At 40.5% G+C, this 13,089-nt stretch overlaps 1 protein-coding gene across 1 annotated transcript; it reads left to right on the top strand.

Moving 5' to 3' along the window:
- Positions 1-323: 323 nt before the first annotated feature.
- CFAP97D2 (CFAP97 domain containing 2) lies at positions 324-12,199 on the top strand. Its single transcript, XM_065417016.1, has 5 exons — positions 324-428; positions 4,403-4,483; positions 6,766-6,884; positions 9,723-9,915; positions 12,032-12,199. Exons 1-5 carry the CDS (start codon positions 324-326, stop codon positions 12,197-12,199), a joined length of 666 nt encoding a protein of 221 aa, XP_065273088.1.
- The last annotated feature ends 890 nt before the right edge of the window (positions 12,200-13,089 follow it).

Genomic DNA, 13,089 nt, shown 5'->3' with positions numbered 1-13,089 from the left:
TAATAATATCATATTGAGACACTGTCTTTCCTTAATCACTGCAGAGCTAAGCATGACCAGTGAAGTATAATTGCTAAGCTATTTAATATATTGAGATGATACCCCTTGGAATCCTTTGCTAAGATGTTCAGCTCTTGTTTATTATGCTCTAAACATATTGTTTAAAATGCTACCACTGGCTATTCAATTTTTTCTTAGCAGTGATACCATGACAACCACCACATGACCTGCTGCAAACATACCCAGTCTCCAGGGCTATGTTTAAGAAGGCTCAGAGTGATATCACTCATTCTTTAGAAGAACCTCAGTTATAGAGATGCTTTATGTTGTTTAAGATGCATAGAGCCTACCAGTCAATTTTACCATGTGGCAACAAATATCTTCAGCAAAAATGGGACAAAGCAAACTATGAAGAGCACAAGAAAAGGGTAGGTACAACCCTGTAGTACAGTGAGTAAATTTATTTCAGTGAGTAAATAGGCAAGTCAAATTTGTTAATGAAAATGCTTATGTATTCTATAACATTAGTGTGAAAGTATTCCTTAGAGATCAGGGTTGACCTACCATATAAAGAGAAGTTTTTTAATAATAGCGTGCATTGTATGCGGGTTGCTAATTTAAAGATGGAAAAGATCTGGTCAATCATCCAGTCCATCTCAGTGGCAATGTAGGATTATTCCCTTCAGGCCTTTCCTCAGTGCTTTGTATAGTCTAAGTCTGAAAAACTCCTGTGACAAGGATTCAACTGCATTGCTTCCTTAAGAAGATATCACAGTGTAATTGACCTTACTGTAAGGAAATATTTCTTCATTATTTACAGATATTGTCAGTTTTATATGCTGTTACCATATAAAATATACTCTTCTTTCCATGTTCTGTTCCACTGGTTTGACTGATGGGTGGGGAGAATTTAAAGATGAAATATAATATCAAATCCTGCATTTTGTCTCTAACCAAAATGGCAAGATCAGAAGTTTAAGTTTTAAAAAGTTCCTTTTAGTTTAAATTAACCTCCAGCATGCCATGCCATTGAATATGACTAGGGCTATTTAAGAGTGGTCTGATGCTGGAGGGCTGACATAGTCTACATCCATTGTGGATATACAGCTACCCCTTAGAAAGTAGGACACTTCATATTCATCTCAAGGAATTCAAACCTTAAAACTAGAGCTCGTCAGGAAATGGATTTTCTGTCCCGTGACATATTTTAGGATGTTTAAAAAAAAAAAAAAAAGTCCCAAATCATGATGGAAAGCCAAAATTTCTAAATTTGTTGCAAAATTACATTTTAAAAATAGTCATTTTGGATCAATCAAAACATTTTATTTTGATAAACTGAAAATATTTCATTTCCATTTTGACCATTTTTCAATTTAATTTTTTTATGTAAAATAAAATATAAATGTTGAAACAAAGTCATTTCGAAATGAAAAAAAAATCCAAAACCTTTCTATTCCAAAATCCATAAAAACAGGATGATATTAAAATTATACTATTTCACACACAAAAAATGGTTTAGTTGAAATGGCATTTTTGATGGAAAATTGTTTTGACAAAAAATTTTGCCCTGCTAGCCAATAATAAACTGCCTGTTAACTGAGATCCAATCCTGTTATGCTAAGTACCCTCCTCTCCCATGGAAATCAATGACAGTTGAGGGCACTCAGCACCTTGCAGGATCAGGTCTTCTATTAGAAACTGCAACAAAAGGAAGCCAAACATATTACCAGCACTTAGGCAACTTGAATAAATAGATAGTGTAATTTCAGCTCAAGTATTGCAGCTCCAAACATCACTGCAATCAATCTAATGAATGACTATTGCCTTGTTATATAGTCTTGAGATTGACCTGATAGTTTATAGAAGTTTTCATCAATTCTGAAGTCATCAGGGATTCAGGCTTGGTCCCTGACTCATAAAGCTTTGTGCTGTGCCAGGCTACGTTAGGAGCTTTGGAAGGCTACATGTGGACTCCAGGCAACGCTTTATGGAATGTAGTTTTCTGTGCTGTTACCATATAAATTGCACTTACTTGACAACCCCTTTTGCTTAGTGTGTAAATGTTCTGCACTTATTTACACATCACGTGGGTAAGCAACTCTTGAAAGGCAGAGTCCATCAGAGAGGGCATAGTTCAAATAATTATTCATATTATACACACACATACACACACACACTCTATTGTTATATTATATATAATGTATTAATGAGCTGAGCAGTGTTTATCCCATACTATTAACTAAAGCAACAAAATCATGCATTTCATTAATCTATTCTCCCAGAGTCTCACAGAGTGGTGTCTTCCACACTCTCTCTCTCTCTCTTTCCCTCCTCCCCAGTTTTTACCTCCAGGGACTTCTTGACCCAAGACTATTCATATGACCTACCATTTGCAGTGATCTTCCTGTCAGACCTGACCTGAATATTCATGTGACGTGTTGGGGGAAGGAGATTTTAACTGTGCCACTGAATCTGGTGCAATACAAACTCTATTCGGTGATTATATCAGTAGTTTTGCATCGGAGGATACATATGAAGGCATTGCTATAACAGTGAGGTCATGAAAAATACCCTGAACACAAGAACCCCCCCCCCCCCCTTGCAGGAGTTGCATGGTTCCCCACACCCAGATCCACACCTCCTCAGGAGGCCCTGAGTCAGGGACATTTCCAGATACACTGGGGGCAGGGGAGGGAGTAGCTAGGTCATTCTTACATTCCAGTGATTCTGCATCCCTGCAACAGCCCAAAGTATCTATTGCTCCAGGGACATATGTTAGGGAACCTGTGCCTGGAACCAGACTAGACTTCAGCACTCCTGGGTAAAGCAGGCATAAGCAGTCCTGGCACCCGTATGTATTCTTCCTTTTCTCAGGGAGGAATGGTTTGAGTTTTATTGGAGATGGAAAACAATTGTCCCTATTATCTTCATTTCCCACTACCTCCCTGGGCAGCAGTGGTGCAAGTAGAAATCATTTCTTGCTGATACTGCACTCATGGGAGGGACACAAGGGGCGGGAGGGGAATGTGACCTCCCCATGTGACTCCTCCCCACCCCGCTTCCAGCCCAGGGCTCCCACGCTCTCCCTGTCCCCTCTGATACCCCCCTTTGTATATACAAACATCAACATGCTTAACTACTCACTCCCCCCCCCCCAAAATATGTAGTATTCAGTCTGTTTAGTTTATATGGAATATGGGAGTTGGGTGAGGAGCTATTTCAACATATGTATGACTTATTAAAAGACAAATTTTAAGCAGAACTGTATCCTAAACTGCTCTAAGGTATTGTACCCAAACATTGCATTTCAATGGAGGATTCAACTTCCTTTATAGGAGCAGACTCCTGAAACTTTTACCAGCCCAAAAAAGTGGTCCATAGTCATGCAAATAGTCCCATTGTCTTCAATGCGATTGATCAAATGATTAAGGGTTTACAGGATTAGGTTCCAAGTTTGTAAATTGTTCTGGATGAAACAGACAATGCTGAGCTGTCAGATCAGAAGGAGCTTCATTCAAATAAAGGTGGGCAAACGTGTGATAAGTCTTAGCTCCATTGCTAAGATGAGGAACATATTTTCAGCAGAGTTCTTGGCAGATTCCTGAGGCAGCTGGTTTAAGGCTGTCAGTGTCCGGCATTATAATCTTCACTTATAGTTCTCTCACCCAGAAAGCTGGAAAATGAGGCATTTGTTTTCTTTGTTTTGCTGCTCCAGTTCCAGTTAACAAAATGCATGTTAGTTTGGCTAGTTTGGCTGCAAAGAAGAATTCTGTGTACACTGGAACAACACCTGATTCCCATAAGGCTGCAGAAGTGGGCTGACATCAGAATCCAAACATCCTCTGGTCAGTGCAGGCAGAGGCATTCCTCTAATGATTTGGACTTGATGTGATGCAGTATGGATGTCATGGATAATTCAGACCAATGGGAAGAAACAGAATCAAAAACACTGTTTAAACACCTTTCATCCCCCCCACCCCTCCCCTCTTGAGGACTCCTGACCAATGTAACAGCACAATACATAAGCTAACAAACTTAAACAAAACCTTTGTTTAAGTTTGTTAGCATATGTATTGTGCTGTTAAAGCCATATAAAGAGTGAATCTGCGTTCTGCTCCTTTAAGGAGCAGGGAGCAGCCCCCCCCCCCCCGAAGGGGGCTAGCCCCATGTCTTTCCAGTACCCCATATCTGCTAAAAATCTCTTGCAGGTACCGCGTACTGGAGGGTACCACCCTACTTGCATCCCTGCTAGGCAGGCTTGGCATTGCTGACATTATGAATGTGTCAAATATGACATTAGTGCTAAAATACAGTGGGCAAACAATTTAAACATTTCCCATAACAGTTTGTAAGGATTTGATTTTCAACAAAAATGGATAATGATTATTTTTTTCTGCTGCAGATCCAGACTGCCAAACCTGTAGTGGACACCACTACTCCTCTAACATATGGCCATCTTCACTTGAAGTTAAAGAAGTTAAAGGTATCTTTTTGGTTATATCACTTAATTAAGTAGATTAGCATTGAACAGGAATGCATATGCCAATGCCCACCATAGTGTTCCCCCCACCCCACCCCACCCCAAGTAAGTAAGACAGGCAGATCAACAGGGGTATAAGAAGATTAAATGGTCTAACTTTTAGCTTCACTCCTATACCATGCTCTGCCTAACTGGGCCAGTGGATATTGCCCTCCCAGTCCCACATCAAATAAACTCTGACTTGATGCATCAAATTCCCTCTAATTGCCAGGTCCAGAACACAAGGATCCTGCCTAAAAACTATTCCTGCACAGCAAAAAGAAAAAAAAGAAAGAAAACAACAAAAAAGCTACAGTGACTGAAACAATAATAACCTGAACATTATCACAGGGCAATCTTATGACATGTTGGCATACTCAAAATGTAAGAAATGTAACAAGGGATAGTTTTGATTGGTAATTTTCATTCAAAATCTTTATCCCTCTATGATTAAAAAGGCAAGTGTTTCTTTATAAAAAGAAAATGACAATGGAAAAATGAACTCTATTCTCCTAGAATAATTGTCTCTGTCCACTTTAAAAAAAAAACACCTATATACAGTCTCCCTCAGGCAAAGAGAGTGTTGCCTGAGTAAGGACTTCAGGATTTGGCCTGTTTATAATCTCATCCTACTTTATAGCAACCCCCAGAGAGCTTGAAACTATTTTGCTATCAAAACAATTAATTTCTCCCTTATGAATACACATTTATACACTATTGTACAATTTGGCATCTGTGCTGGTTGTTGCCACTTCCTCTTCCTCCCCCTTTCTTTACTGTAAAAGAGCACTGAAGAATTTCCTTTGGAAAAAAATATATGGAGTTTGCCGATGCATATTAAAAAAAAGTCAAATCTGAAGCTGCCAATCTTGGGTATGTCCCTTTATGCTACTGGCACCCTGACACTTTTGGGTGGGACTAAGTTCCCCATCCATGTAACATGATGCTTTTAGAGGTGCTATGTAAATATAGAGAGACTGTCTCTAATGTTGCAAGTAAGTTTATCTTCCTGTAACCAGGTTCTCTTCTCCTTTGTAGTCACTATCCCTCTGGGTTTTTAGAGCCTGATGGGATTACTTAACAGCACCATTTTTAGGTATATCCATAATACAATTTGAGCTACATCTGACCTGTTTTGCTTATAAAGCCAAGCAAACAAAAAAGATGCACTAAGAGCCTCCCCAGTAGTTCACTACAGTAACATTAGCTATTGAAGGTTATCAAAGCAGCATGTGGTAATATTTCGTATTTATCTTATTTAGGCCATGCAAGCCTTCAGAGAAACAAATAGCAAAAGAGGTGGGGTGGGAGTGGGGGTGGGGTGAAGCATTAGGCACAAAATACATTTTTCAATGACCCTGGGGGAGGAGAGGCACTTGGGAGCAAGTTGTTTAAGTTTAGTTCTGAAGGTAATGGTAGAATGATTGCTCTGCCTCTTACAGAGTCCCTGCTTCTCTGGTTCCTTTCAAACCACCCCTGCTAGACATGGCATCCTTGGGGCACAGAAACAAACTTCTGAAGAGCACTTCTTAGGGAGGGGAGGGGCTTTTGGAATGGATTAGATTTCACCAAAGGGCATCTGTTCACAAACATTTCTCACAGGTCTGGCTAGCTCCGGGCTAGGTATAAGGTCTTCCCATCCCACCTTGTTCTCCTTTTTAGGTTCCTACATTGCTCCCATCACCATGGTATCTTTTCACATTACACAAATGAATCTCTATGTTGTACTGGGTTTACGGATATCGTTAATATACTCCATGTTTAGATCTTAAAACTAATTTTAAAAAATGACTTAAAACTAGCTAAGTGTGCACATAACTAGTCTCTGCAGCGACATGTTTTATCACTGTTACCCTCATCCTCCTGCTGCAGCTCCTTTCATTTGCCTATTAAACCCACTTGTTGCTTCCCACCTTAAATCAGATTGTAACCCGGCCAAGGACAGGGATGGCCTGTTCCTGGACCTGATCCAAAGCCCACTGAAGTCAGGGGAAAGTGGTGCTTACTGCTGAGGGCCCCAAAAAAGCACTGTATACTACTTAAACCTTAACTTATGTGGATCTTATGTGGTGAAGAGGTTCTTCTGCAGGACCTCTGCACTGGGGGTGAATTTTTACCCTGCCAGTTTTTGTCTCAGTCTGTGTGTGGAACCAGAGATGGAGCCTCTTGTTAAAATATCCACAGCACTCTGCTGCTGTTTTTATTGGACTATAACAAATATTTCTCTGCCTCTTTTGTGCATGAAGCTTGAGAAGGAACGGCTTTCAGTCATCGAAAGAGACAATCATTTGCTACTGGAGAAGATGTCCTCCATCATGAGGACGAAAGGGCGAATTGATAACAAAAATTACTATCAGGCCAAAAGGTAACATCAGCAGTAGAACTTGTATAGGGTTATCAAGTTACTGTGACACTGATAAACATAGCAATGGATAATCTGCTCAGCAAGGACATGTATTTAAAGGAGGCCTCAGGAGTGCTAATATTTTAGATATTCATTCTCCTGCCCTGTCATGGGGATTCCAGCTCCAGGTTCATCCTTCTAGTCTCTGTAGAAAAACAGATACCAGTTTTTGGATTAATTTCTTCAGTATAATAACTGAGGGATAGAGACAGTGATTGTTGACCTAGTTTAGAGGAAATAAATGAAACAAACGTATTATCATGTCCCAACTAATCTGTTGTTGCTGACTGAGTTACTGCCACTTGCTTTGCCAGTTATTCCCACAGACATCACTGGAAAGACGTAGGTCCAAAGCATGGAAATGAAATAAGAACAACAAAGTGAACAGTGTACAGTAACCATATTGAGTAAGTAAATCAGGACTTTAGTCATTGCTCAAGGGAGAATGAGTAAGCACTCTCAGATAATTCTCAAAGGAGAGAAACTGTTTGTACCATTTTAATTCCAAGAGAAATTCATACTCAACAGAGTATAGCAGAACAATGAATGATCACTAGTAAGAAGAGAATTCAGAAGTGAAGCGAGGACACTGGAATCTGCCATGGGAATGTTTTGTGCAAGTCAAGTGTCATTTGTTAACCCTCATGATTCATTTACAGACAGACTGGTTGATGAGGGAATGATAGCTCATCAGGCTCCAACGTGTCTCTAGACAGAAGGGTGCAGTTCAGTAGTTCAGGTAAAGTCCAGAACAGCAACTGCTATATAACAGGGAGTTTCCAGACTTCAGCATGGTCCCATGAGAAATTAAAAATATATGAGGAATGGATGTACATATCCTCATGAGCATTATATTACACACACACACTAGCATTTACTGAAAATTAACCTATATTGTTGCTGTGTAGCATACATATCATTGTAGCTCCCTTGACATCATAGAATCATAGAACTGGAGGGGACTTCGGGAGGTCATCTAGTCCAGTTCCCTGCACTCGTGGCAAGACTAATTATCTAGACCAGAGATGGGCAACCATTGGCACGCGGCCCACCAGGGTAACCACCCTGGTGGGCCGGGCCGGTTTGTTTACCTGCTGCGTCCACAGGTTCGGCCGATCGCAGCTCCCACGGGCCGCGGTTTGCCGCTCCAGGTCAATGGGGGTGGAGGGAAGAGGCGTGAGCCGACGGATGTGCTGGCCGCCGCTTCCCGCTGCCCCCATTGGCCTGGAGTGGCGAACCGCGGCCAGTGGGAGCCGCGATCAGCCAAACCTGCGGATGCAGCAGGTAAACAAACCGGCCCGGCCCGCCAGGGTGCTTACCGTGGCGGGCCACGTGCCAAAGGTTGCCGATCCCGATCCTAGACCATTCCTGACAGGTGTTTGTCTAACCTGCTCTTAAATATCTCCAATGATGGATATTCCACAACCTCTCTAGGCAATTTATTCCAGTGCTTAACCACCCTGACAGTTAGGAAGTTTTTCCTAATGTCCAACCTAAATCTCCCTTTCTGCAATTTAAGCCCATTGCTTCTTGTCCTATCCTCAGAGGTTAAGAAAAACAATTTTTCTTCCTCCTCCTTGTAACAACCTTTTACATACTAGAAAACTGTTATGTCCTCTCAGTCTTCTCTTTTCCAGACTAAACAAACCCAATTTTTTTGAATCTTCCCTAACAGGTCATGTTTTCTAGACCTTTAATAATTTTTGTCGCTCTTCTCTGGACTCTCTCCAATTTGTCCACATCCTTCCTGAAACGTGGAGCCCAGAACTGGACACAATACTCCAGTTGAGGCCTAATCAGAGTGGAGTAGAGTGGAAGAATTACTTTTCATGTCTTGCTTACAACACTCCTGCTAATACATCCCTGAAATGATGTTCGCTTTTTTTGCGACAGCGTTACACTGTTGATTCATATTTAGCTTGTGGTCCACTATGACCCCCAGATTCCTTTCCGCAGTACTCCTTCCTAGGCAGTCATTTCCTATTTTTTGTGTGCAACTGATTGTTCCTTCCTAAATGGAGTACTTTGCATTTGTCCTTATTGAATTTCATCCTATTTACTTCAGACCATTTCTCCAGTTTGTCCAGATCATTTTGAATTTTAATCCTATCCTCCAAAGCACTTGCAACCCCTCCCAGCTTGGTATCATCCACAAACTTGTACTCTCTATGCCATTATCTAAATCATTGATGAAGATATTGAACAGAACCAAATATCATTTAACTCTGGCACTAACCAGTCATGAAATATTTGTGAAGAACTTTTGACCAGACACTTCTCTGCACCTTCTCCCACAACCAACTGATCTGGTTTATATCTGAAATTTGGGTGAGACATTTTCCTTCAATAATTGGAAACAGAGGACTAATGCCAGATGCCTACAATGATTGTTTATTAACACCTCAGCAGCGAGGCATGCTATCTCCCTCAACATAGCAACAAAAGTAGTTTGGGGCTAGAGGATTGGTTTTAGGACAAGATATAAGTTTAGGGCTGGGATCTTATAAAAAATGCCAAGGAATCTTTAGTATATACAGAGAGCAGACAGAGTCTCAATTTTGAAGGTCTCATCTGAGAGGCAGAGTGTAAAACTTCTTCAAACAAAACGTATCTCCTTCAGAAGGACACAGGGCTGAGTTGTGAGGGCTTGTTAATAAGGAGAAGAAACTCCTCTTAGGAGAAGTATAACAGCTTCAGAGAATTTCTCTCTCAGGTTCCAGCTTTGATCCACAAATTCTTCAAGCACATTTGTAACTGGGCAGAAGCTTGATTTTCCTTTGTATGTGTTTCCCCCTCTAGTTTAAACAGGGAAAAGCGAGAGAAGGAACTACTGAGAGTGAGCCAAGAGAACCAGGCCATTCTGGATAGGATTACAAAGTGTGAGCCTCAGTATCAAGTTCAGAGGTGGCATGAAGACTGGCAAAGGGCGGAAAAATACATGGACAGCATTGCAAGATATCCTCGTGGGTGGTATAAATTGCAGAATCGAAAGGTAACCTGGATTTCTGTGGTTTTTTCTTAACTATTACAGATTTGACCTGTCCATTTTGTGTGTTTTGCTGCATATTTGTTCTAGAGAGCACATCATTATAACTGGCAGGCAGCTACAGAATAAGTGATCTTACATTTATACAGCATCATTCATCAAAATGGATCCCAAAGGACTCTTCAAACTTCATTAAGTGACTATAGAAATTACAGCATTTAGGAATCATTTTGTCCACCACTGAAATGCAACACCCTCTGAGGTAGAAAAAGGCAGCAATTTAATAGTCCCACTACAGAGATACCCAAATGCTACAACAAAATTTTAAAAAGGACTAAATAGTGAAAGATTTTGAGGTTACAGAAATATATCATGGTTGACTTCCACCGAAATATCTGCTGTTCAAAGTAACCAGCATTTTATTTTCTTTGATAAAATGCACAGCTGTAAATCAGCAGCAAGAAGTACTGGAGAGTTATGTCTCTGCATTCAACATCATTGAGGCTTGGCTTATAACTACGGAGCATGTATAATAGGAGATTTTTAGAGGTTAATAAATCAACCAAATCTGGATGGATTTTCCTGGAACAGCAAAAGGCACATCTCTGGCCCCAGGACCATCCTTCTGCCAACTTTCAAGTCTCAGCTGCACTCCTATGGAATATTAGAACTCTTGAAAGAAAGAGGAAGAAAAATTGGTTAAAAGGGAAAAAATTGGTTGAAGGGAAAAAATGGGAAAATTGGTTGACGGGGGAAAAAAATCTTTTTCTCCAAGACCTATTCTTGTAAACAGCTGTACCATTTTTGCTGAAACTTTCAAGAAATATTTAGCCTAAGGCAAAAAGCAAACATGAAAAGTTTCATCCCAAAAACTTTGTCAAAGTAACAATCAATTAAAAGAAGGGCTTGCAATGGAAAGAGTTAAGCAACCTGAACTACTGTAAATATATATTACAGACACTCCCCAGGTTATGCAAATCTGCACTTACAGAAAAAGTTCCATATGCTTTTTTTGGAGGGGGGAACGAGCGTAATTGTCAGGTATACGTTCCCAACTTACGCAAAATTTTACTTACGCAAGGCGTTCCGGAATGCAGCGCAATGCTTGCGTAAGTTGGGGAGCATCTGTACACACAAAACAGTATGTTAAAAGCACATTAATAAGGTTGCTAAGGTAGTCAAGCACTCAAAAGTTAGGAAAGCCAGAATTAAGGTTGCCTCTACAACCTTAATTCATCCCTTTTGTGCATGTGCATTACGGTAGTCTTAATTATATGATCACACATTTTTTCCCACAGGACCACTCCTTCATTCAGTGCACAGAATGGATGGTGATTACTAAATGAGCAACAATTCAGTATTGAGTTATCTTCATTGTTCAATGTGTGGCCCCAGGCCTTATTTACTGCACACTATTCAAACCCTGATTTAAAGCCAGTGTTATTAATTTTCACTTGGGATTTTCTATGGCACTCTTCACTACAGTAGTGAAATGGAGTGTTTCACAAATGTTAATTTATCTTAGTAACATTCTCATTAAGTGACTGAGAATTATTATCCCCAATTTACAGATGAGGAATGAAGGTATAGAGATTAAGATAAAAAGTATCCACTAATTTTGGGTATCCAATTTGAAATACCTATAACCTGATTTTTCAGAGTACAGCTCCTTCTTTAATAAATGAAAAGTTACACTTGTTTTGGTGAGCTCCTCCTCTCTCCTCCCCCCTCTCTGACTGCTCAACTCTTTCTGGTGGAGCATACCAATGCCACCAACAGGAGACAGAATTTTCCTCCCCTTCTATATCAGGGTCATCTTTACAGATTCCAGCAAATTCCTTCATTGCTAAGCTCTCTCAATCAACTTAGCCACTGGCGTACCTTATTGGAACTTGCTCCATTCCCGACAGCCAAAACAATTCTAAGGGGCAAAAGGATGAGTTCCCTTCCCTTTCTCCAGAGAAGTATTTCAGCCCTCACCCCACCCAATGCTCTATCACACACACTTTCCTGTGAGCAGTGCATGGCTGAGGGACCACTTTTAGAATAACTGCAAAACTCAAGATATTGAAACATTCTTTATGTTAGATATTTTTGTAATGATTTTTCACTTCTCTTTCAGGAACAAAAACAAAACAAGAACCCATCAAAACAAGAGAGAGAAAAAAGAGATAAGCAACAGAATGATGAAGATGTGAAAAGCAAGACAGAGGAGGGAGAAAAAGGGGACGTCCAAAGTAGAGAGGAAAAAGATCACCAAGAGAGAGAAACTGTTTTAGAAATGGTGTAATTCCAACCAGTCCCCTATGAACACAGTTCAAGCAATTTCTAGAACTAAACTTGAGATAGGGTGTGTGGGAGAGGCAGCTGCAAGAGCTTATATAGATACTATCATTTTAAGGAAATTACTGTAAGTGTAGGTATTAGGCACATGTCCTTATTAACATATATACATCTCTTTATAGTTGCCAGCAAACTGTAACTCTGCATAGTGTTTCATGAACACAAATGAAGTGGGAGCAAAGCTGGGGCAATGAATTGACTTTACCACAGGTAATTAGTCCAGCTGATTAAAACCAGCTTGTTAAAAAATAACTATATTTTAATTCTCACATTAGTATTCATCGGAGATTCGCCAGTGAAGGTTGACTTGGATGACAGCAAATAGTTTAGAGCAGTGGTTTTTTAAAATGTGTTCATAGGCTGGACCCCCTCTTAATAGAGCGATGGCTGGGTGGACCACCTCCCTCCCTGTTCATGATCTCCTGTCAGCTTTGTGTCAGCTACAGCAATTGCATACATGGAGAAGTAATATTAATAATACATTAAGTATTTTCCTAGTTTCTTTTCCTGGAATTTAGAAGCTGGAAACAAAGAGGAGAAACAACATCCTGTGATCAGCCAACCAGGGCTTAATTTGTGCCGGGGCTTGCCGGTGCTGAGCCCAGCACCTCTAAGCTTGGGAGTTCATAGCCCCAGCACCTCTGGGATTGCAGCATCAGTTATGAAAGTAAAAAAAATTGCTTGAGTCCCAGCACTTCTTTCATTACAAATTAAGCACTGGAGCCAGCTATCTGTGTACCACCAGCAAGTGCTCTCCAGGCCACCACTAGTCCACAGCCTAGAAGATGGAAATTCTTGGTCTAGAGCAGTGGTCTCCAAAGTGGAGTGCGCAAGAGA

Source organism: Emys orbicularis, chromosome 1 (genome assembly GCF_028017835.1).
Source record: "Emys orbicularis isolate rEmyOrb1 chromosome 1, rEmyOrb1.hap1, whole genome shotgun sequence".
NCBI classification, from domain to species: Eukaryota; Metazoa; Chordata; order Testudines; family Emydidae; genus Emys; species Emys orbicularis.
Note: the sequence above shows the minus strand (reverse complement) of the source record. Positions and strands in the feature narration are given on the sequence as shown.

Bases quoted from the DNA above. Each gene is read 5' to 3' on its own strand.
- CFAP97D2 (XM_065417016.1), top strand. From the start codon at position 324: ATGTTGTTTAAGATGCATAGAGCCTACCAGTCAATTTTACCATGTGGC. The intron at 429-4,402 runs GTAGGTACAACC...TTTCTGCTGCAG, and splicing joins ATGAAGAGCACAAGAAAAGG to ATCCAGACTGCCAAACCTGT. The intron at 6,885-9,722 runs GTAACATCAGCA...TTCCCCCTCTAG, and splicing joins AATTACTATCAGGCCAAAAG to TTTAAACAGGGAAAAGCGAG.